This window comes from Erinaceus europaeus, chromosome 10 (genome assembly GCF_950295315.1).
Source record: "Erinaceus europaeus chromosome 10, mEriEur2.1, whole genome shotgun sequence".
Taxonomy (NCBI): domain Eukaryota; kingdom Metazoa; phylum Chordata; class Mammalia; order Eulipotyphla; family Erinaceidae; genus Erinaceus; species Erinaceus europaeus.
The window spans coordinates 38743756-38765981 of record NC_080171.1 but is presented as its reverse complement, the minus strand read 5'-3'; the positions used below and the strand labels follow the sequence as shown (position 1 = coordinate 38765981).

At 36.0% G+C, this 22226-nt stretch overlaps 1 protein-coding gene across 4 annotated transcripts in view; it reads left to right on the top strand.

Annotated features, from left to right (window-relative positions):
- Window positions 1-22226, top strand: part of VPS13A (vacuolar protein sorting 13 homolog A) — a 180260-nt gene that overhangs the window by 26810 nt on the left and 131224 nt on the right. For all 4 annotated transcript variants that reach the window (XM_060199542.1, XM_007516120.3, XM_007516122.3 and 1 more), the window contains 12 exons: window positions 247-327; window positions 1017-1074; window positions 4718-4845; window positions 5024-5130; window positions 5897-6068; window positions 9377-9439; window positions 9988-10117; window positions 11218-11315; window positions 11777-11919; window positions 15354-15543; window positions 15627-15741; window positions 19684-19820. In XM_060199542.1, coding sequence (XP_060055525.1) covers window positions 247-327; window positions 1017-1074; window positions 4718-4845; window positions 5024-5130; window positions 5897-6068; window positions 9377-9439; window positions 9988-10117; window positions 11218-11315; window positions 11777-11919; window positions 15354-15543; window positions 15627-15741; window positions 19684-19820 — 1422 coding nt within the window. The remainder of the gene's footprint in view (window positions 1-246; window positions 328-1016; window positions 1075-4717; window positions 4846-5023; window positions 5131-5896; window positions 6069-9376; window positions 9440-9987; window positions 10118-11217; window positions 11316-11776; window positions 11920-15353; window positions 15544-15626; window positions 15742-19683; window positions 19821-22226) is intronic.

Here is a 22226-nt window from a genome sequence, read left to right as displayed (position 1 = left end):
GCTTAATTTTATATGTATATGATACATATTATAAAATAGATGTTAACTACTTATGTTATCAGTAAGACTGCCAATAAACATCAAGCTATTAGTATATTTTTTGGGAATCAAAAGTTTTGGCTGCCTGAGACAGCTGTCTGTATGTTTACTTATTATATGACTGAGCTATTTGGGGGACTTCTGGAAACAGCATTGTTAAAGATCCTTGTAAGTAAACAAATCATAATAAGCTTGATTTATTTCCAGTTAATACGATTGGATAACCTTTTTGCCTACTGGAATGTGAAATCTCAGATGTTTTATCATAATAATTATGATGAATCATTGGTAAGTAAAATATTTTGAACTCAACATATACACATTTATTGATGTTATATTTTGAATAAGATTATTGCTCATTATCTAGTACACTATAGTGAGTGGTCTTATTTCTAGGAGAAATTTGTTGGCAGAGGTATATACACACACACACACACACACACACCTCTACACAAACATGTATAATTACACATACATGTAACTTTATACTTCTTAGAACATTCTTTTATGATAGTAATTTATTGATTTATAGTTCATAGTCATTTAGTTATTTTCCATAAAGTCCTTTTTTTTTTTTTTTGCTTTGACTTATTTAATTAAAATTTTTACCGCCAAATGACTTTATTGGGGCTCTAATGGTTTATATTACAATTGTTAAGACATGGGTGCAATTTCTCATCTCCCTGTGATAATGTGTTTACAAAACACTTTCATATTCAATTTAAGTCCCTTTCTACCATCATGTAACAGAGCTCCAAGCCACTCTCCATCCTTTCCTTTTCCCTTTCCCAAAATTCTTTGCTTTGGTTTAATACACTAGACCCAGCCCAAGTTTATGAAACCAGGACAAAAAAGGAAAACAGCAAAACTAAATTTGACTTTAATATTGCTTTTAAGTATTTCTTTTGCATGTGATAGGATTATATTAGATAAAAGTATATTGTCATGAATATGAAGACACTTTATTTTTTAAATAGGACAACCTGAAGAATGGTATTGTCAGTGAAAATATTGTTCCAAAAGATTATGATACTGGTAAGTATATTTAATCAAATAAAAGATACATGTAGAGGATAGTGGTGGTTCACGTGATAGAAGCGCAGTCATTACCATGCATGAGGATCTCGGTTTCAAGTCCTCAATTCCTCTCTGTTAGGGGTAAGCTTCATGTGTGGTGATGCAGTGCTGTATGTGTCTTTCTTCTCTCTGTCTTTCCCTCTTCCTCTCTCTCTTCACTCTCCATTAAAAAAATTAAATCTGCTGGGAATGATGGACTATGCAGGCACTCAGCTACAATGATAATCCTGGTTGTAAAAAAATAAATATAGTTAGCAGAGAAGTACTCAGTTTATAGAGTACAAAACTTCATGCCTCCTAGGTTAATCTTGGCACTGTATATAACACTAGTACACTGGCATTTATTACCTCTCATACTATTTAAAGAATTAAATATACTAGGAAAAAAAAACCCAAAGTTGTCAGTATAAATATTAAATTAATGTTAATTTTACTCTGACACTTCACTGATTTTTTTTTTCATAGTTAAATATATAGTGCTATGCAAAAGCAAGACACGTCTTTTTCTTTTTTTTTTTTTTTTTTTTTTGCCTCCAGGGTTATTGCTGGGGCTTGGTGCCAGCACTACAAATCTACTTCTCTTGGTGGCTATTTTTCCATTTTATTGGATAGGAGAGAGAAAATTTGTGGGGGGGGCATAAGGAGGGAGAGAGAAAAATAGACACCTGTAGACCTGCCTTGCCACTTGTGAAGTGTTCCTTCCTGAAGGTGGGGAAGCTGGGTTTTGAACCTGGATCCTTAACGTGGGTCCATGTGCTTAACCATGTGCACCATCACTGCCCCTAACACATCTTTTAATATATCATTCAAGGTATGGGATTGTTTTTACTGTTTCAAAACTATAGAAAAGGAAAATGTCAAGTAAAAGAGAGGGTTAATAAATTTTGTGCCACACAAACTTATGGAGTAACAATTGTGATCATGTTTTAAGGACATTCTAATATGTAAAATACAATTTAATGCTATACTCTGTGGCACTATGTTAACTGCTTTAAAAATGCATTTAAAGTATTTTTTATGATTCCTAATTTTTGAATTGAAATATGTAGTATTTTATAATAATAAATAAGTGATAAATACATACAGAAAAGGAGTGCTAGTTTTTCTTCTTTAAAGATACCCAATACCTATTAGTTTGTGATAAAAAATACTGTGCTTCAGTTTGGCTGCCTGGTCTCATGAACCATAAATAGCTTTCCTGAAAATATTTATTTTCTTGGTGTCAGTGATGCTTTTCTATATTCATATACTTCCTTGAATTTTATTTCTTAATTTGAACAGTGCTTAGTTTAGAATAAAAATTTACCAACTATAACTTTTATATGGCCAAGGAGATAGTTCAGTGGTAGAGTACAGGGCTTGTGTGCTTGAGATTCCATGTTTAGTCCCCATGCACTACAAAGGCCCTAGCTGAATGGCCTCCTGTCTTTTTCATATAAATAAAGAATATAGAATTAGCTTCTATTCTAGGGTTAAGATGGAGTGGCTAGAGAAGAGGGTATATCTCCCTCAGCACTGAGTTATAGGTACTGGAGAGGGTTCAGTCCATACTTAGTGATTAGCAAGAAAAGTATCTGCTACTGTACCAGAAAAATGTAGTGGAAATTCACTCTCAGGAGCCTTCTAAAAATGTACCATTTAAGACCCTTGTGAAAAGGCCTCCACTGGGAGTCAGGCTGTAGCGCAGCGGGTTAAGCGCAGGTGGCGCAAAGTGCAGGGACCGATGTAAGGATGTAAGGATGTAAGGATCCTGGTTCAAGCCCTGGCTCCCCACCTGCAGGGGAGTTGCTTCACAAGCGGTGAAGCAGGTCTGCAGGTGTCTATCTTTCTCTTCCCCTCCTCTCTCCATTTCTCTCTGTCCTATCCAACAACAACAACAATAATAACTACAACAATAAAACAAGAAGGGCAACAAAAGGGAATAAATAAAATATTAAAAAAAAAAAAAAAAAGAAAAGAAAAGGCCTCCACTACGAAGCTGCCATAACTGTGTGCTAGGGAAATTTACTGATTGTTGCTAGCTGCTGTGCACTACAGGAGGCCAAAATGAGGAAGCTCATTCTGTGGGTGCTTCCATGTGGAAGAAAGCTACTTTTGTGATAGCCACTCTGTTGGAGTAGGAGTGGGGTGGTGAAAATTCATCATAGAAGTCTGTTGAATGAGTTTGCTAGATCCAGGAAGCATAACTTCCTCTACCCTCCTTTTCTTTTAAAACAAAGCACTACTCAACTGTGCCTTATGATAGTCCTGGGAATGATAGTTTCTTGCATAACTATTGTTCTATCTACCTGACTCAACTTTTTTTTTTTTTTTAATATTTTTATTTATTTTGGATAGAGACAGAAATTGAGAAGGGAAGGAGAGGGAGAGACAGATAATGGACAGATAGACAGACTTACAGCACAGTTTCACCACTTCTGGAGCTTCCATTCTGCAGGTGGGGACGAGGGGCTTGTGCACTGGCTCCTTGTGCACTGTGATGTGTGCACTCAGCTAGGTGCACTGCACCCTAGCCCCAACCTTTTTTTTCTTTTTTAAGCATATAGTGTTAGATATTCATGAATGCATGGTATTTATTGCTGGTTTTCTTTCCCAAACATTAAAAAAAAAAAGTTCTCCATACTTAGGGGAGAGAGAGACAGACAGACATATCAGTGAAGTTCTCTTTGGTGCTGTCTGTGCTGCTCTTATGCCTATGTGTTGCTGGGAATTGAATCCAGGATCTCATTTATAAGGCCTGTACCCCCCCCCCCCCCCCCCAGTTCAGCCCTTCCTTACACTGTGTTTCTCTACAAGCAACAGTTTTTGAGCAGGCAATAGTGTGGGAATTTGAAACTCAGATAATAGAGAACCAGCACTCCTGTTGGAGGGAAAAGGAGAGTGGAGACTCTCTTTGTTTCTCTTTTATTTAATGGAGGAGATAACAGCTTTTTCATAGACTAAAATGGGAATGGCCCAGTAGAACATTAAAATAATTGAGAGAAGGTATAAGAGGTAATGACATCAAATGCACAAGTAGAACACTTGGCTACAGTTAGGAGTAGGTGTTCTTTTCACTTACAAGATAGATTTGTTGAAGGGGAAATCCTAATATTGGATGGAGAAAAGTAGTGCAGTATAGTGACAGCAGTAGTATATGGAATTCTCTTGTGAGCTCTTCCCCCACCCCCCAGATTTATTTTCTTCATTTCACATGATAGAGCCCACATTGCCATTCTGGCATAGATTTTGCAGGGGTGAATTTGACTTGCAAGTCCACTTAGTGCTGGAACTTAAAACCTAGGCTGTATATATGACATGGCAAGGCAGACACCCTACCCAGTGAGATACTCTTCTTAACCTGTGTTGGTGTTTTGAGAGTGACTTCAGTTAGCATTTATTGTACTTATAGAAGACAATATGAATCATAGCTAGAAAAAAGATAAAAAATCTTCTTTGCTGATATAGGAACAATTCATTTGACTAAATCTTAGCATTAAGTAACTGTGGGTACTTTAGAAAGGGTATATATAAAAGTGTTTTCAACTTGATCCTTCAGAACTTTGATACTTACAAGCTATAACTAAGTTTAATTTTTATAAATTGTATTTTTTTTTTTTAGTATTCCGCCCCATATCTGCTAAAGCCAAACTTCAGATGAACCGTCGATCAGATTCTGACTTTTCTGCACCCAAAATAAACCTGGATGTTGAGTTACATGACATAGCATTTGAACTGAATAAACCACAGGTGATTTTTTAAAGTGAAAATTTAAAGTGTGAGTTAGTTTGAAGAACTAAAAGCAGAAATAAGATTATTAAACATTTTAAAGAAATTATAATATTAAATGGTCACTTTTCCTTAAAGTACATAATTATCTTTAATAAAAAAAATCTAAAACATTTAAGAGCTTTTTTTCATTCTTCAGTATTTCAGTGTTATGGAACTTCTTGAATCAATTGATATGATGACACAAAATCAGCCATATAGGAAATTCAGGCCTGATGTACCGCTTCACTACCATGCCAAAGAATGGTAAGATGCTTGAAATGTTTCTAAGATTTAAAAAAAATATGCTATATAAATGAATTCCTTAACTTAAAGAGCACTTTTAATACAGCCTTTTAAAGGCTTACTGTCAATTATATTTTATTTGTGATTAGAAATGTACATAGTTGTTTTTATTTTGTTAGTAAAATCAACTTAAGGGCTTTTTTCATAGGGAAGTTTATAAGGATAGAGACTACTACCATTTACTGTATTTTTGGAATTACAGCTTGTTATTTAGCATTGTCTTAGAACTGTTTGAACTTTCATCTTATCAGACACACCAATTTTATACTATCAAACATATTTTAAAACCTAGTAAGCTTACCTGATTCTAAAGTACCGCCTCTTAAAACTCAAAAAAGTTGTGTTAGTCCACTTACTAAGTTCTTGGCCTACTTTTTGGAAATCTCAGTAGATTTTAATTATTATTCATGAAACTAATGTGCTTTTTGGCAGTTAATGCTCTAATAAGTCTTTTCTAGAACTCTGCATATTGTAACAAAATTCAATGATTATGTTTATTTTCACCTGAGAAAAAGTTAAGATGAATGATATTTCTAAAACAGGGCTGGAAAAAAGCACTCAAGTGATAGACCATTTTAGTAGTCGTAGTCTCTGTTGTAATTATGGGTATTGTTAGAGAAGAGACAATATCAGTTCTGTTATTTTGGGCATGTTAAGTGTAGGATTTCTTCTTTCTTTATTTTTTTGCCACCAGGTTTAGCACTCTTCTTTTTTTCTTTTTAACTAGGTGGTCTTATGCTATAAATGGTGTTCTTGAAGTAAAAGTTATACCTAGCTTACGGATGTGGTCATGGAGGTATATCAGAGCACACAGGCAAAAAATGAAACAATATAGAGAACTATATAAAAAAAAGCTAACAACTAAGAAGCCACCTACTGATGTTCTCAGCTTGTTGGAGGTTAGCATTATTATTATTTTTGAGCATTTTGTGCTAACATCCCTCAGGTTTTATAATGACTAACTTTTCCTATTTATATACTCATGTATTGATCATATTTGTCTTATCTAAATGTTTCTGTATTCCCATTCTTAACTTCTCTTGGATAATATAAACTCTAGTGATAATTCTTGTGATAATTCTTCTGTGCATCTCTGTAGATATATTTATACAGCCAAATTTGTATCCATACAGGGCATCTGTCTTTCCTCATCTGTCTATTCCAATTTTACTCATTGCTTAAGATCTATCAAAGTCCCAGTTCTGCCCATAGAGCTCCTTTTTTCCTAAATTCTTTTTATTTATTTATTTATTTTCCCTTTTGTTGTTTCTGTTGTCTTTTTATTATTGTTGTTGGCTAGGACAGAGAGAAATGGAGAGAGGAGGGGAAGTCAGGGAGAGAAAGATAGACACCAGTAGACCTGCTTCAGAGAAATGGAGGAGGGAGAAACAAGAGTGGGAGAGAGACACCTGCAGCTTTACTTCACCACTCATGAAGCTTCCCCCCTGCAGGTGGAGACCAGGGGCTTGAACTCGGGTCCTTGCACTCTATAGTGTGTGCTCTTAACCAGGTGCGCCACTGCCTGGCCACCTAAATTTTTTTTTTAATATTTATTTATCAGATAGAGACAGAAATTGAGAGGGAAGGGGGTGATAGGGAGAGAGGCAGAGAAACACCTGCAATACTGCTTCACCATTTACAAAGCTTTCCTCCTGCAGGGGGGACCGGGAACTCAAACCTAGATCCTTGTGCATCATAACTTGCTCTCAACCAGATGCACCACCCGGCCCCCCAAAAGACTTAACCCTTTATTAACAGCATGAACCAAATGAAGAAGCATCAAAATATATGAAGCAAGTACTAACAGAACTGAAGAGAGAAATCAATAGCAGTATCATAATACTAGAGTTAGCATTCCATTCTCATCATTGGACATATATATGTCAGATAAAATCAACAAGGAAGCAATAATACTAAGAATTGGATCAATAGAGTTTATTTGATATTTACAACTCTCTCCATTCCTTCAAAAGCTGAATACGCACTTTTCTCTAGTGCTTATGGGACATTCTCAAAGGTTAACCATGTGTTGGAACACTAAAACAAGTGCTGACAAATTGAGAAAGATCAAAACTGTATTGTCTCTGGATCTCAATAGAATAGGATTAGAAATTAACTGCAGAAGGAAAGCTAGAAAAAAATAAACATCATACTTCTCAATAATCATTACTTCATTGAGGAAATTGAAGTAGAAAAATTCCTGGAAACATGCAAATTAAAAATAAGAACTATGTTAGCCTTTGTGATACACCAAAAGCAGTACTATGAGGGAAATTCTTATCAGTGTAGGTTTGCATCATGTAATAAGGATAATCTCATAAATAGTAGCTTTATATGGAAAAGTGCTGGGCTAGTGAGGGTGTTTTTTCCCGGGCACGTGATCTCTGGGTTGGAGAGAACTCTACTGGAGCCAACCTGGGCTGCTGCTTACTCAGCGATGCAGGAGAGAGACCAGGAACTCGTGGTGCTGCGGGAATGCAGTGTGTCTTTATTGATCAGAGACAACTCTTTTATATATTTAGAACCAGAAGTGGCAAGTCGGAAAAGGAAATGGGTAGGAAAGGGGATGTAGAAAAGGAAAGAGTGGGAAGGTAGAAAGCTTCCATAGCAACGGTTGCTAGGGTTTTAACTGGCGGGATTAATGTACCATGCAGGCAGGGCGGGTCTCGAGGTAGAAAGAAAATAGATCAGGCAAAACAGTGATTATGTAAATAGGCCATAGTGTCAGCAATGGAGGATGGAGCAGGGGGCTGGCTAGCCACCTGACAGAAAAGGGCTAGATGAAGTACAAATGAAATTAAAGTCAGCAGAAGGAAAAAAATGACATTCAAAACACTGTATCAGGGAAGCTATGCTTTACCAGTCATTTGTCACATGGGTGCAGTTTCTCATCTTTCTGTGACAGTTATCCACACACACTTGCCACCACCAACCCAAGTCTGCCTCCATCATAGTGCACTGGATTCCTGGTGTCCTCCTGAGTCTCTCCAGTCTCCCCTCATTGCCCTTAGCCTTGCTGCAACAGACTATGCACAGTCCAGATTTCACTGTATTCATTCTCTTTCTGGCTCTCTCTCTTAACATGATTTCTTCAAATTCTAACCAAGACGAGGCAAGGGAGGATGATTTTATTTTTTTTAAATAACCATTTACTGCTTGTCGAAATAAATACAATAAAGGAAATAAAAACAAACACTGAAATTCTAATTCAGAACAGAGGTCACTGAAGGGGGATAATAAGGAAGACAGGGTCAAATGGTCAATGGGTAATGGGTAAGGTATGCTGAGTGCCTTAGAGGTAGATGTAGGTATGGTGTTCATACAATCCAATAGAGGTGAAATTATACCCCTTTAACATAGACAGTTACATAAGCCCCGGTTACCTCAGTAGTCTTTTAGCATTGTTGTATATGATGGGAGGGCCTATTTTACAGTTCGAGGAAATATAGATTAGGGAGACAAAGAATTAGCCTTTTGAAATAAATGTAATGGCTGTTTGGAATCCAACTTCATATTATTTAATTAGGAACCTCCTAAAGATTGATTTATATTTCTATATATATTGATTTATATCACAGGATAGACTTATCAGAAGAGCATTAGGATTGGTTGAATTAAAACATCTTTTGGGATATAACAGATTTTATTACTTAGTTTTGGATCTTAATCCTCCAGGTTATTATAACCTTGGACAGTAAGAACACTAGATATTAGATGATAGAACATCACAGTTGCTTCTCTTTGTGGGAAAAAGAACATTAAATTATTCAATAATAGTCATGGAAATAATGTGCAGATATGATGAAAGATGGAGCGTATCAGTTTATTTCATAAATAACAGACAAAAAATTAAAAAGGTTGTTAGTATATTTAGATTTATTTGAAATATTTTAATGATATAAACAATGTACTGAACATAGTATGAAGAACCAGTAAAAGTCAAATAAAGTAACTTTAAACAATGCAGGCGTGGTATCTTATAAGTGGTATGGAATTGCAATTCATAAATATGTATGATACTTTTGTTTATCAAGTTATTTCTTTACTAATTTCTTAGTTGCTATATGTACAAGCATTGCTTTTCAGAATTTAACAGGTATATTTTGGACATTCTGCTTTTTGTTTATAATTTTTCTTCATTGTAGCAATTGTATTGTGAACAATTGCCATTTATGTAAAGTTAATGCATTTTTGTTTATGTTTGTAGGAGTTGGAAAAGACTCTGGATGTATTTAATATAACTATATCAAGACAGCAGGCAGAAGTTGAGGTAATTATTAATTATATTTCAATTATAATTACAAGTTACAAATCTACAATATATATAGATTGATTCAGTGTTGTGATGCTATTTGCATTATACTATAACATACTGCTTTCTAATAAGGATTCAGATTTGCTGCTTTGTTTAGTAAAATTTGATTTAATGTTTAGGGATGTTCTATGGAAAAATTCTAAACTGGGCTTATTAAATAAATACTGAGAGTTGATATGTAGAAGAAATGCCCTACCCTCCTTTCCTTTTCCAGTTCTTGTAAATTGGTGGGCCCAACACCCTAAAAATCTTAAACTGGTAGTTGACTAGTACTCTAGTTGTGCTCTGTTGCCAGCTTTTATTCACTCAAGTAAATAAGTTTTGGAAATAATATGTTTCATCTGTGGCTATATGACATTAGAAGTGCTGAATTTCACTTTATTTTGGAAGCTAAGCAGGGTCGGGCCTAGTTAATACTTGGATGAGAAACACCAAGGTTCTATTTCTTTAGATTGTTGATTACAGGATTGTTTATCATTTATTTGAAAACTTACTCATTTTAGGTAAAGAAGGCTGGATACAGAATTTATAAAGAAGGAACAAAAGATTCAGAGGAAAATCAAGGATGGTTTAACTGGCTGTGGACTTGGTCAGAATCAAAAACTAATGAACAGCCAGATGCTAAACCTGGAAGTATGCCCTTTACATTTTATTTATTTATTTATGTTTATTTTTAACTTTTTTTTTTTTAAAGATTTTATTTATCTATTAATGAGAATGGAGAAGAGAGAGAAAGAAGCAGACATCACTCTGGTACATGTGTTGCCAGGGATAGAACTTGGGAACTCATGCTTGAGAACCCAGTGCTCTATCCATTGCACCACCTCCCGGACCACCACTGCCCTTTCATTTTATAGTAGTATAGTTAATCACATTATGAAGGTGTAAGTAATCATTAGGTGTGGAAATAAAGTTTTAAAGATTACTTTCTCACTAAAATAGACATTGGGTGTTTCTATAGATGTTAAATGTTATCAGATTACTTTTAAAATGTGGGGGGTTGGGAAGTGGCACACCTGGTAGAGTACACATTACCAAGACTAAAGAACCAGATTTAAGACCCCTGGTCCTCACCTGCAGGGGGGAGCTTCTTGAGTGGTGGAGCAGTGCTGTAGGTATCTGTAGCCTCAGTTCTGTTTCTTTTTGTCTCTTACCAAAAAAAGAAAAAGGAAAAAAAAATGGCTCTCAGAAATAATAGATTCTTTGTGTCCTCACTGAGCTTCAGCCATAACTGTGGTGGCAATTTAAAAAGGGGGCAAAGGAAAGCAATATGTCACTAAATAAAATACGTTTGGTTTTACTAACATTTGCAAAAATATTTTTCTGTCCAGAAAACCTAAACTTAGCAGTAGTGTGGCCCAAACAAGTAATCTTTGCTTTCTAAACCTTATGTTTTTCATTTTTAAAGTGGTGAGGGGGATGATGATACCTACATTGTATGCTGAGCATACTTCCTAGCATAAAGTCATTAAATGTCTTCATATAGTCATTTTGTGAGTTCTTCCTCATAGAAATTTATATTGCTAAAGTTACATGTATAATAATTAATAGTTTTGAAGAATATTCCCTGTAAATTGCCACTCATATCCCAATTCTGTGATTATAATTTCTTCAAAACATTATAAATGCAAAATTAAAGGCAGCTTTTAATGGATTTCTTTATCTTATTAGTTAACATTAAAACCATATGAACTGTAGTAGAAGTCATGTAAATGTTATTTTTTAAATTTAAGATTTACTTGAAGAAATGTTGACTTCTGAAGAAAAGACTTTACTCTATGAAGCGATTGGCTATAGTGAAACAGCAGTTGATCCAACCTTGCCCAAAACAGTAAGATATTTTATTGCTTTATACTTCATACTTTGTTTGCTATAATGTGAAATTATTAAAAAATAATTGAGTTATTTATTTTCTAGGAGCTACAAAGGAAGTTTTATTTAAGGTACAGTGAAGCTAGGGTATCACTCTGATTTAAGCAGTATTACGCATTGAACTGAGACCCTTAGGAGTGCAAGTCTGATTATCTGCCAAGTACAGTGTTTCTCTGTACTGTTCATATTTTTAGCTGTTTAGCAATTTCTGTTTTGACTTCATTCTGCAATCTTTTTCTATATTTGTAAATATTGCATTTATTTTAATTTCTAAGATAGTGATAAAACTTGCCCTCTACATTTTGGTGTTGGTTGTTGGTTTTAATATATTGTATTTGAATTTACATATGCATATGAAATATTTGTATATAAAATTTATATATGTATATTTTTCATCTTACTCCTCTGCATGTACTCTAGTTTGAAGCTTTGAAGTTTTTTGTTCATTTGAAAAGTATGTCGATTGTACTAAGAGAAAACCAACAAACACCTGAACTATTAGATATTGTAGTGGAAGAATTCAGCACTTTAATTATACAAAGGCCAGGAGCACAAGCAATTAAGTAAGTACTTATTTCTATTTATATATAGGAAGCAAGAGTAGTCTTATAGTATATTTTAATAAGTATTATATTTCAGTGTATACTATATTTCTAGAAAGTAGAATCTTGAACACCTAAGAATAATACAAAAACCTTACTAATATACTGTATGGAAATCATTAAAAATTTGGTGTTTCTCTGGAAACATTTAATTTACCTTGATTTTAAGAAATAACTAGTAAAGTGTAGTTCACACACTGCACTTTATCCTGAAATAGTTCATTTGTCATACTGTATTATGTCCCAAATTCATATTGGTATAGTTTTTGAGATTGTACAGTATTCACAGCTATTGAAAATCCAGAATATTTCAACACCTCCAAAACAAACACCTTGTACCCATAAAGAGTCACTCTGTCTTCCTCCCCTAATTCTGTGCCTGGAAAACAACTAATTTTATTTCTAAGAACTGGTTTTTTTTAGGCATTTGAGTGAATGATTATAATTCTGTATGCGTATTTGTACCAGGCTTCTTTCATTTAGCACATTGTTTTTATTTATTTTTTAATCACTTTATTGGTAGTTAATGGTTTGCAGTATAGTTGTTGATACATAGATACAACTTCTCATTTCTCAGCAATGTGTGTCTTCAGAACACTTTCCCTAAATCACGAACTTTCCCACCATCCTGAACCAGGGCCCCAATGCTCCTCCATTCCCTGTCCCTGTCCTCCTAGACTACTTTGCTTTGCCACAATACACCACACATAGTACATGTTTTTCTTTGTGTTTTTCCTTTCTGTCTTTCGTAATTGTCACCAAAAAGGGATATGATCCAGTATTCATCCTTTTTTTTTTTTTTTTTTGGGTATCTCACTTAACATGATTCCTTCGAGTTCCATCTGTAATGAGGCAAAGGAGATAACTTCATTTTTTTTTAACAGGTGCATAGTATTCATTATCTATCTCTCTATATATATATACCCCAAGTTTGTTAGCTACTCATCTTTCACTGGGCACCCAGGTTGCCTTCAAGTTTGATCTGTAACAGACTATGTTGCTATAAACATAGGTGTATATAGATCTCTTAGGATAAATGTCTTTGCTTTCTTTGTACCAGTGTAGGAGATGTCCTTTCGCTAACAGTTGGTGTTTTTGTCCTTTCTAATGCCTGACATTCTCAGAGGTGTAAAGTGTTATCTTGTCGGGTTGCATCACAGGGGAGAGAGAAGAGACCAGGAACTTGTGGCGTAGCGGGAATGCAAATCTTTATTCATGCAGACGCCCCAGAATTGGGTGTGAGCACAGTGGTTCAGGCCACATGGAGCTAGCAAAATGGCTGCCTCCCACTATGCCCACCAGCCCTTCTCTGGGTCGGGTTGCAGAAGAGAAAAGAGCAAAAGTGGAAGCAGGAGAGGCTTTTATGGGAGAATTCCGGAAGTGGCAAGTCGGGACGGGATTGGCTAGGAATGGGGATGGAGAGAGGCAAAAGGCATGTTGGGAAGGTGAAAGCATCCTTACCAACTCTTGCAATGGTTTTAACTGAATTAGCAGTGCCCTGAGGGGATAACATGGTGGTGGGGAATCTTTCAGGCAAAACGATTATGTAAGCAGAGTGGGGGTGGGTGGGAGGGGGCTGGCTTTAAGGCCCAACATCTCCCCCTTTCTTTTTATCTAATTGCCATAGTATCAGGAATGCGGGGTGCTTTGAGAGGCAGGGAGTCTGATAGGACGAGGCACACCTTTGGGGTTACTACTGTCCCTTCTTGCTCAACCTCTTGGTAGAGAGAGAGACTAACAGGATTGACACACGCCTCAGGTTCAAGCCCCTGCCAAGCTCAACCACATCCTCACAATTTCCCAATATCTCCCTCTTTCTAATGGCCATATTTAAATAGGTCAATGTCTGTAAAAGACTCCATCTCTAACAGAGGAATAGTATTGTAGGGGTGCACAGAAACCTGTTGGGCAGAAACCTAAATGATATCGTGCAGGCATTTTTAAAAGAACTGGAATAAGACAGGGAGCGATAAGTAAGAGTAGCAAGGGACAGCGTGAGACTAAAGGGAGGCCTGGTAGGCAGAGAGGGGCTGCCTGATGGGCAGAAAGGGGGCGCTGCCTGATAGGCGGAAGAGTGGAGGCCCGATAGGCTGGGGGGTGAGAGGGGTGATCTGGTGTTGCAGGGTCCATAGACTGCTACAGTCAGTCCTTGAGAAGTCCAGCAGTGTAAAGGGAGTGTCCAAAGGTGTATCAGCAAGTCTGATAACGTCAGTCCAATGCCAACGACCAGGGGAAGAAATGCTGCATGTCTATCTCTATGGGGGAGGATAGCCACTGGAACTTTGCTTCTCTGTACAGAGTAAGCTGGCACCACCAAAACGTGATAGGCCAAGCAGAAGCAGGAAGGGCAGACAGCGATGGGTGAGAGAAAGGCAGTAAGAAAGTTCTGTTTTTGAGTCTGTGAATCAGGTTCTTCAGATCGTGTCAGGTCACATCATGGGTTTCAGGGGGTGCGCTATAGTCATGCCATCTTGTGGGCGATGTCAGAGGACGGGGTCCAAATGGATTTCCAGGGATTCCTGTGAAAGAAATAAACAAATCTGCTTCCTATGGTTAACAGGGCGTCTGTTTTGAATTTTCATACATATTAAAAGAGGTTTAATGTTTTTATTTCAGCTATCCTTTAGAGATCTCAGAGTACCTTTTTAAAGTCAATAGTTCATTTCTGAATCTTTGTATTGAAGAAAAATCCATTTTAGGTGGTTTTGTCATTGTATGTAAGAGTAATAGAATGTATTTTAGATCCTAGACTATGACCATATTTCTTTTTTTTAAAGACAGAGATCAGAACACTGCTATGTAGTTTTTGCCATGTTGTATTTGTTCTGTCTTTCTTGTTTTTATGTGGTGCTAAAGATCAAACCCAGGTCTGCACTCCAACTCTTTGGCAAGATTTTTTTTTTTTTTTTTTTTTTTTAATACTAGAGCAGTAAGCTCTGGCTTATGGTGGTAGAAAGGATTGATCCAGTGAAAGATTTTTTTTTTTTAGCTTGTCTTCACTTTCTTGTTAAGGATATTTGATTATGCAAAGTTTTAAAATTTTGTTTATTTTTACCAGTGCATAGCTTAACTCTGGTTTATGGTGGTGCTAGGGATTGAACCAAGGAACACATTGTCTCGGGCATGAAAGTCAGCTTCATAACCAGTATGCTGTCATCCCAACCCCCGTTTAAAATTTTTGATGAATCTCTATTATTATTTTTCCTTTTATTCCTTATGTTTTTGGTGTCATATGCAGAGATTGCCTAACTCAAGATTATAGAAAGCTAGCTTATATAATTTTTTGTTGTGGAATTATAAGTGCAAAGCCAAATTGTTTTCATTTTAATTTCATTATTTTCAGGTTGAAAAAAATGTAAAAATTTTTATTATATTTTTGCCCTTTCTGTTTATAGATTTGAAACCAAAATAGATTCATTCCATGTTACTGGTTTACCAGATAATTCGACAAAACCCCACCTCCTGTCTTCAGTGGATGATGCTGCATCACTCTTCCAGATTATGTTTGAGATAAACCCATTAGATGAAACTGTTTCTCAGAGATGTGTTATAGAAGCTGAACCTTTAGAAATAATATATGATGCAGTAAGCATTTTTAATTCCTAAGTCTTAAGGTTTTCTGTTTGTATTAAATTTGTAACCTATGTTAATGATACTTATTTTAACAGAGAACAGTGAATAGTATAGTGGAGTTCTTCAGACCACCAAAAGATGTAAATCTAATACAGTTCACCTCAGCTACTTTAACAAAACTTGAGGAATTTCGTGACAAGACATCAACAGGTAATTAATTGGCAGGATCAATGTTAGTGGATTAAGTATTGTCATATATTTAAGTCACATACTTAATGTTTGATGTATTTAATATTAAAACCTTTTGAGTATGGAGATTTTTTACAGAATATTTTAAATTACAGGTTTAATTTAAGTATATAGATCTTATTGTGAAGATGACCTCTGATTTTAGCTATTTATAACTTGAAACTTGCTTTCTGACTCAACATGATTTAAAAATGTCTCACATATTTGAAATTTTTTTTAAATTTTTTAAAATTTATTTTTCCCTTTTTTTTTTTTAATTGGGGAATTAATGTTTTACATTCAATAGTAAGTACAATAGTTTGTACATGCATAACATTCCCCAGTTTCCCATATAACAATACAACCCCCACTAGGTCCTCTGAATCCTTCCTGGACCTCACCACATTTAGTATGTGCTTTAAATTTTATCTTTTTTTCTTTCTTTCTTTCTTTCTTTCTTTCTTTCTTTCTTTCTTTCTTTCTTTCTTTCTTTCTTTTTTTTTTTTTTTAACACCAAACAAGCTTCTGTACAGTGAAGGGTACTATAACTCTTTCTCTTGAAAGTTCTTTTATAATTTTTTTTTTTCTATCGAGGATGATATAATGGCAAACATCCTTTCTCCCCTTTTCCTCTTGTTATTGGGGGTAATGAATTTAAAGCCAAGGACCTTGTACGTATTTGTGATGAGAAATACTTGATAGAAGCCCCCCAACCCAGTTTTTTTTCATTCTGTGTATACAGATTTCCTTTCTTTTCCCCTCCCTTCCCTTCTTCCTTCCTTCACTTTTCTCCTCCCTTCCCCTCCCTCCTTCTCTTTCTTTCTTTCCTCCCTCCCTCCATCCCTCCCCCTCCTTTCCTTCTTTCCTCCTTCTTTTCTTTTTCTTTTTCTTTTTCTTTTTCTTTTCTTTTCTTTCACCGGAACATCTGGTTTATGGTGGTATAGGGGATTGAACCCAGGACTTTGGAGCCTCAGCTTCAGACGTGACAGTCTCTTTGCATACCATTATGCTTTCTACCCCTACTTATGTACACAGAAAGGTGGAGAGAAACAGGTACAGAGTCAGTGTGAGAGTGGACAAGACATCATAGCACTAAAGGTTCCTCTGTTGCCATAGCACAGAAGAAAAAAAAAATCTTTGATTTTTTTTTTTTAATTGGGGTTAATGGTTTATAGTAAATACAGTTGTTGGTACATGTGTAAAATTTCTCTGTAATGAACAGAACTGACATTTCTAACAAACCTAATTTAAAGGTGGTTAATAGATTTCACCTTCTGAGAAAAAAAAATATTCTTTTTATCTGAACTTAAATATGAAAGTAATATTAGCATCAGGGATATAAAACAGTAGTTGTCTGAGTGCCCACCCCAAAGGCCCCAGGTCAAATCTCCAGCATCACTAGAACAATAAGTAAATAGCATATTAATTTTTATTCAACGGTTGCAGGAATAGTTACAGCAGTTTAAAATATTAAGCTCTGCAATACTGAGACATCAGATGTGAAATGTTCAAAAATACTTTGGAAAATATATAGAGTATTAACAAGCTTAGTTAAAAGCTTTCTTCTTGGGGACCAGGCAGTAGCACATGGGTTGAGCACACATGGTGCAAAGCGCAAGGACTGGCATAGGATCCCAGTTCGAGTCCCCAGCTCCCCACCTGAAGGGGACCTGCTTTACAAGCAGTGAAGCAAGTCTGCAGGTGTCTTACCTTTCTCTCTCTCTGTCTTCCCATCTCTCTCAATTTCTCTCTGTCCTATCCAATAACAACGGCAGCAATGACAACAATAACATCAAGGGCAACAAAATGGGAAATACGGCCTCCAGTAGCAGTGGATTTGTAGTGTAGGCACTGAGCCCCAGCGATAACCCTGGAGGCAAACAAACAAAAACAAAAAAAAAAAAAGAGAAAGTTGTTCTTTTTTATTGGGATTAGTGGTTTATAGTAAACATAGTTGTTGATACATGTGTGTAATATTTCTCAGTTTTCTGCAAAACACTATCAGCCTAGGTCTTTCTCTACCATCGTGCCACCTGGACCTGAAAGCACCCTGCCCTCCTAGAGTCCTTTACTTTGGTTTAATAACTTTAGAGGTTTTGTTAAAATATAATAATCTGCATTTAAATATTTTTTTACTCTAAATTCTATATAATAGTGTAATATGGAGTTGCAAAACCCTTAAGTTTTGGGAGAAGGTTTGATTTTAGTGGAGAAATATATTGATGAAATATGAATCAAGATAGTTCCAAATAAAAATATAGAACTGTAACTTGAAAAATAGCTCACTTGGGTAGTGTGCTGCTTTGCCATGTGCACAGCCTAGGTTCAGGCCTGTTTCCCATCTTATTGAAGGAAGATTTGTTGCTATAGTGTCTTTCACTGCCTACCTTAAAAGAAAAAAGAAGAAAAATAGATTGTTTTAACTATTTTTGAGCATTCTGAATTTGCTCTTTAGCAAAATCTTAGAACTTACAAGAGCTTTTTGGTTTAATCACTCTTTTGCCATTCATTTCTCTTGTGACTTCACTTTTGTTTACCTATTTTTTGACATACTGTTTAGCTAAATGACATACACTCATTAAAAAGATATTTAAAACATTTTATTTGGGAAATGATTTTTTCCCCCCTCTTGCTATCAAGACTTTACTGGGGCTTTAGGCCTGGAGGATTCCATCTCTCCCAGAGAATTCTTTATTTTCCACATATGGGATGAAAATCAGGTGTGTATGTGCTTTATTATTTGTGAAGCTTTCCTTTTGAGCAGTATTCTCATGTGGTGGTTGGAGGTTTGAACCTGAGTCCTCATGTATGGTAAAGGGTGTCCATCTGTCCAGTGACAGAGAAGTGGCTAAGAAACCTTTGGTATATATGCACAACAGTGTATTACTTAGCTGTTAAAAATGATGATGTAGTCTTCTTTTCCTCAACTTGGATGAGACTTGAAGGAATCATGTTAAGTGAGGTAAACCAAGATCAGAAGGATAAATGCTAGGTGATCTCACTTAAAATGCAACTTAAAAAACAAACAAGAACAGAAAAGAAAAACATAATGAAACTTGGGAAAAAAAACAAACAACAAAACAGTGAAAACACAGTGTGGTTTATTGTACCAAAGCAAAGGACTCTGAAGAAGGAAGAGAAGGCATGGAGAGGGTCTTGGGGTCCTTGCACAGGATGGTGGGAAAGGCCCTAAGTTAAGTCTGAGAGTGTTCTGTAGGTGTGACACCTACCACAGGGAGATAAGAAATTGTACCTATGGGGTGGTAACGCACTGGGTTAAGTGCACATAGTACAAAGCACAAGGATCCCAGTTCAAGCTCCTGGCTGCCCACCTGCAGGGGGGTTGCAGTATCTTCTCCCCTCTCAATTTCTCTCTGTCCTATCCAATTAAAAAAAAAAAAAAAGGAAAAAATGGCTCCCAGGAGCGGTGGATTCATAGTGCAGGTACCGAGCCTCAGTGCAAAAAAAAAAAAAGAAATTTTATCTATGTCTCAACAACTGTACTGTAAACCACTAACTGCTCAATGAAATGATTAAAAAAAAAAGTGTACTCTGCTGTAAGAGTCAACTATCTCCCTTTCTGGGGCAAGGATGATTTATAAAACAAGTGTCTGCCTGCTACTCTGTCTCCCTCTCTCCTACTCTTCCCTCCCCCTTCCTCAACAGAAATTGAGTTGGGGTAGAGCGACAAAGAGAAAGACACCTGTAGCACTACACTACTCTTGAAGTTTACTTCCTGCAGATGTTGCCTAGAGGCTTGAGTCCAAGTCTTGGTTCATGGTAATTCCTGTGCTTTACTAGTGGAATCACCAAGGCACCTCAGATTTCAGATTGTTAAGATTGTGCTTACAATTAATGGTCAGTATTTCTTTAGTTCATAAGTAATTTGTGAAAGCTGCTCATATAGATAATAATTTTCTGCAGGCCTTCTATATATTATTGAAACACAGAAAGTTCTTGATCTCAAGATTGATTTGAAGGCTTCGTATGTTATTATTCCACAAGGTGGAGTTTTCAGTCCTACATCAAATCTACTTCTTTTGGATCTTGGGCATCTGAAGGTATATACTAATAACATTTATTTTATAATAATGGTATTTAGCTTTGTTTAGAGGTATTTTACTTGTAGCTAATTTTACTTTTAGGTTTATTTAGGGTTTGAGAAATCTTCTGGTAAAGTGTTTTTTTGGGGGGGGTAATTTTTTTTTTCACTTTTAAAAAGTAGAATAACTAATTAAGCTTTGTATATCTCAAGAGTTCCTAAGAATTGTATTTACAGAATTTGAGAATCATGTTTGAGAAGTCTATTACTATTTATATGCAATGTATTCCTTGTTACTTAGAATGGAGGCTTTAGAAATATGTTTATTATTCAGACTGCTATGTGTGTGTATTGTAGACACTAATATTTATATTAAATAATCTTTTATAAAGATTTTGTTTATTAATGAGAAAGATAGGAGAGAGATAGAGAACGAGACATCACTCTGGTACATGTGCTGCCAGGGATTGAACTCAGGACCTCATGCTTGAAAGTCCAATGCTTTATGCATTGTGCCACCTCCTGGACCACTATATTAAATAATCTTTTTTTTGTCAACTTAAAATTTTTTTAAATATTTATTTTCCCTTTTGTTGCCCTTGTTTTTTATTGTTGTTGTAGTTATTGTTGTTATTGATGATGTCATTGTTAGGACAGAAAGAAATGGATAGAGGAGGGGAAGACAGAGAGGGCAAGAGAAAGATAGACACCTGCAGACCTGCTTCACCACTTGTGAAGCGACCCCCCCCCCCACACACACACACAGCTGGGGAGGCAGGGGCTCGTACCCAGATTCTGATGCCAGTCCTTAACGCTTCGCGCCACCAGTGCTTAACCCACTGCACTACCACCCAACTCCCTATTAACTTCCCCCCCTTTTTCCCCCTTGTTATCGTCATTGTTATTATTGTTGTTGTTATTGCTCTCATTGTTGCTGGATAGGACAGAGAGAAATCAAGAGAGGAGGGGAAGACAGAGGGGGAGCGAATGATAGGTACCTGCAGAACTGCTTACCTGCTTCACCGCCTGTGAAGCAAACCCACCCCCCTCCCGTGCACTTAACCCGCTGCACCACCGCCCAGCTCCCTATATTAAATAATCTTAACTGACAGACTGTATTTACTTAAATAATTTCTTTCTGTTGCATTATGGACATTTTTATTCCTTGGTTTTTCTTTCTTTTTCTTTTTTTTAATTATATGAGAGAGTAGGAAAGAGACAGCAAGGAATGACTTCACCATTCATGGAAGTCTACATATTTAGTTTTGGTTGCTTTCATATTGGTGGCAGAGATGGAACCAAGGGTAACACAAATGCCAGGCACTCTTATTGTTGAGTCACTTTATTTATTGTTGAGTCCCAAGTTTCACTGTATTTTCGTTTTCTGTCTTTGTTTTTTAAGTTCCATTAAAAGTGAAATCACTCATACTTAGAGATCACTTCCCATGCTTATAGAATAATTAATAACTTTTTATATCTCTCTTCAATATGACATTCACTAACCATATATTGTTAAGTTGTTTAAAATTAAATGAAATAGGGGCTGGGTGGTGGTGCACCTGGTTGAGCACACGTGTTAGAACGCACAGGGACCCGAGTTTAAGCTCCCGGTCCCCATCTGTAGGGGGAAAGCTTTGCAAATGGTGAAACAGGGCTGCAGGTGTCTGTCTGTCTCTCACCTTCTCTATCACCCCCTTCCCTCTCAATTTCTGTCTGTCTCTATCCAATAAGTAAATAGATAATTTTTTAAAAAATTAAAAATTTAAGTGAAATAATAAAATTCAACCCCTTAGTCACATTAGCCATATTCAAGTGTTTGTCACAAATAATTAATAGCTACTGTACTATTATAGATAGCAGAGAGGGAGAAGAATAATTAGATAGTTAAGAGAAGTCATTTTAGAAAGCTGTCTTGGATAGTACTGCTCTAGATCAATAAGTGAAGAGGATTAGTAATAATTTAAAAAGCCAGGAGGGATGGATTCCCCCCAACCAGAGCACTGTGAAATAGTGGGAAATAAGTTTACATATATGTATGTAGAAAATGTTTTCTATAAATGTGCTTGCTGTCTAGTTTTGAATATATATATATATATATATATATATATATATATATATATATATGAATGACTACTAATTCATATACACACCTGGATGAATAATATTTATATAGTGCCATGGAATTACTTCTTGGACGTTTTTGGAGTAGTGTGCATAGAATACCAAGAAAAAGGAGATACAAATACAACTTGCTTTGAGTCATATATGGCAGGGATGGAACTAAAATCCATCTATTCCGTAACTTAATCCTTTCCTCGTTTATAAAGTTGTTAAATATCATCATGGCATAGAATATTTAATAATCTAAATTGTTATCACAATACACTAAAAGAATTTAAGGGCCAGGGTGTGGCACATCGAGTAA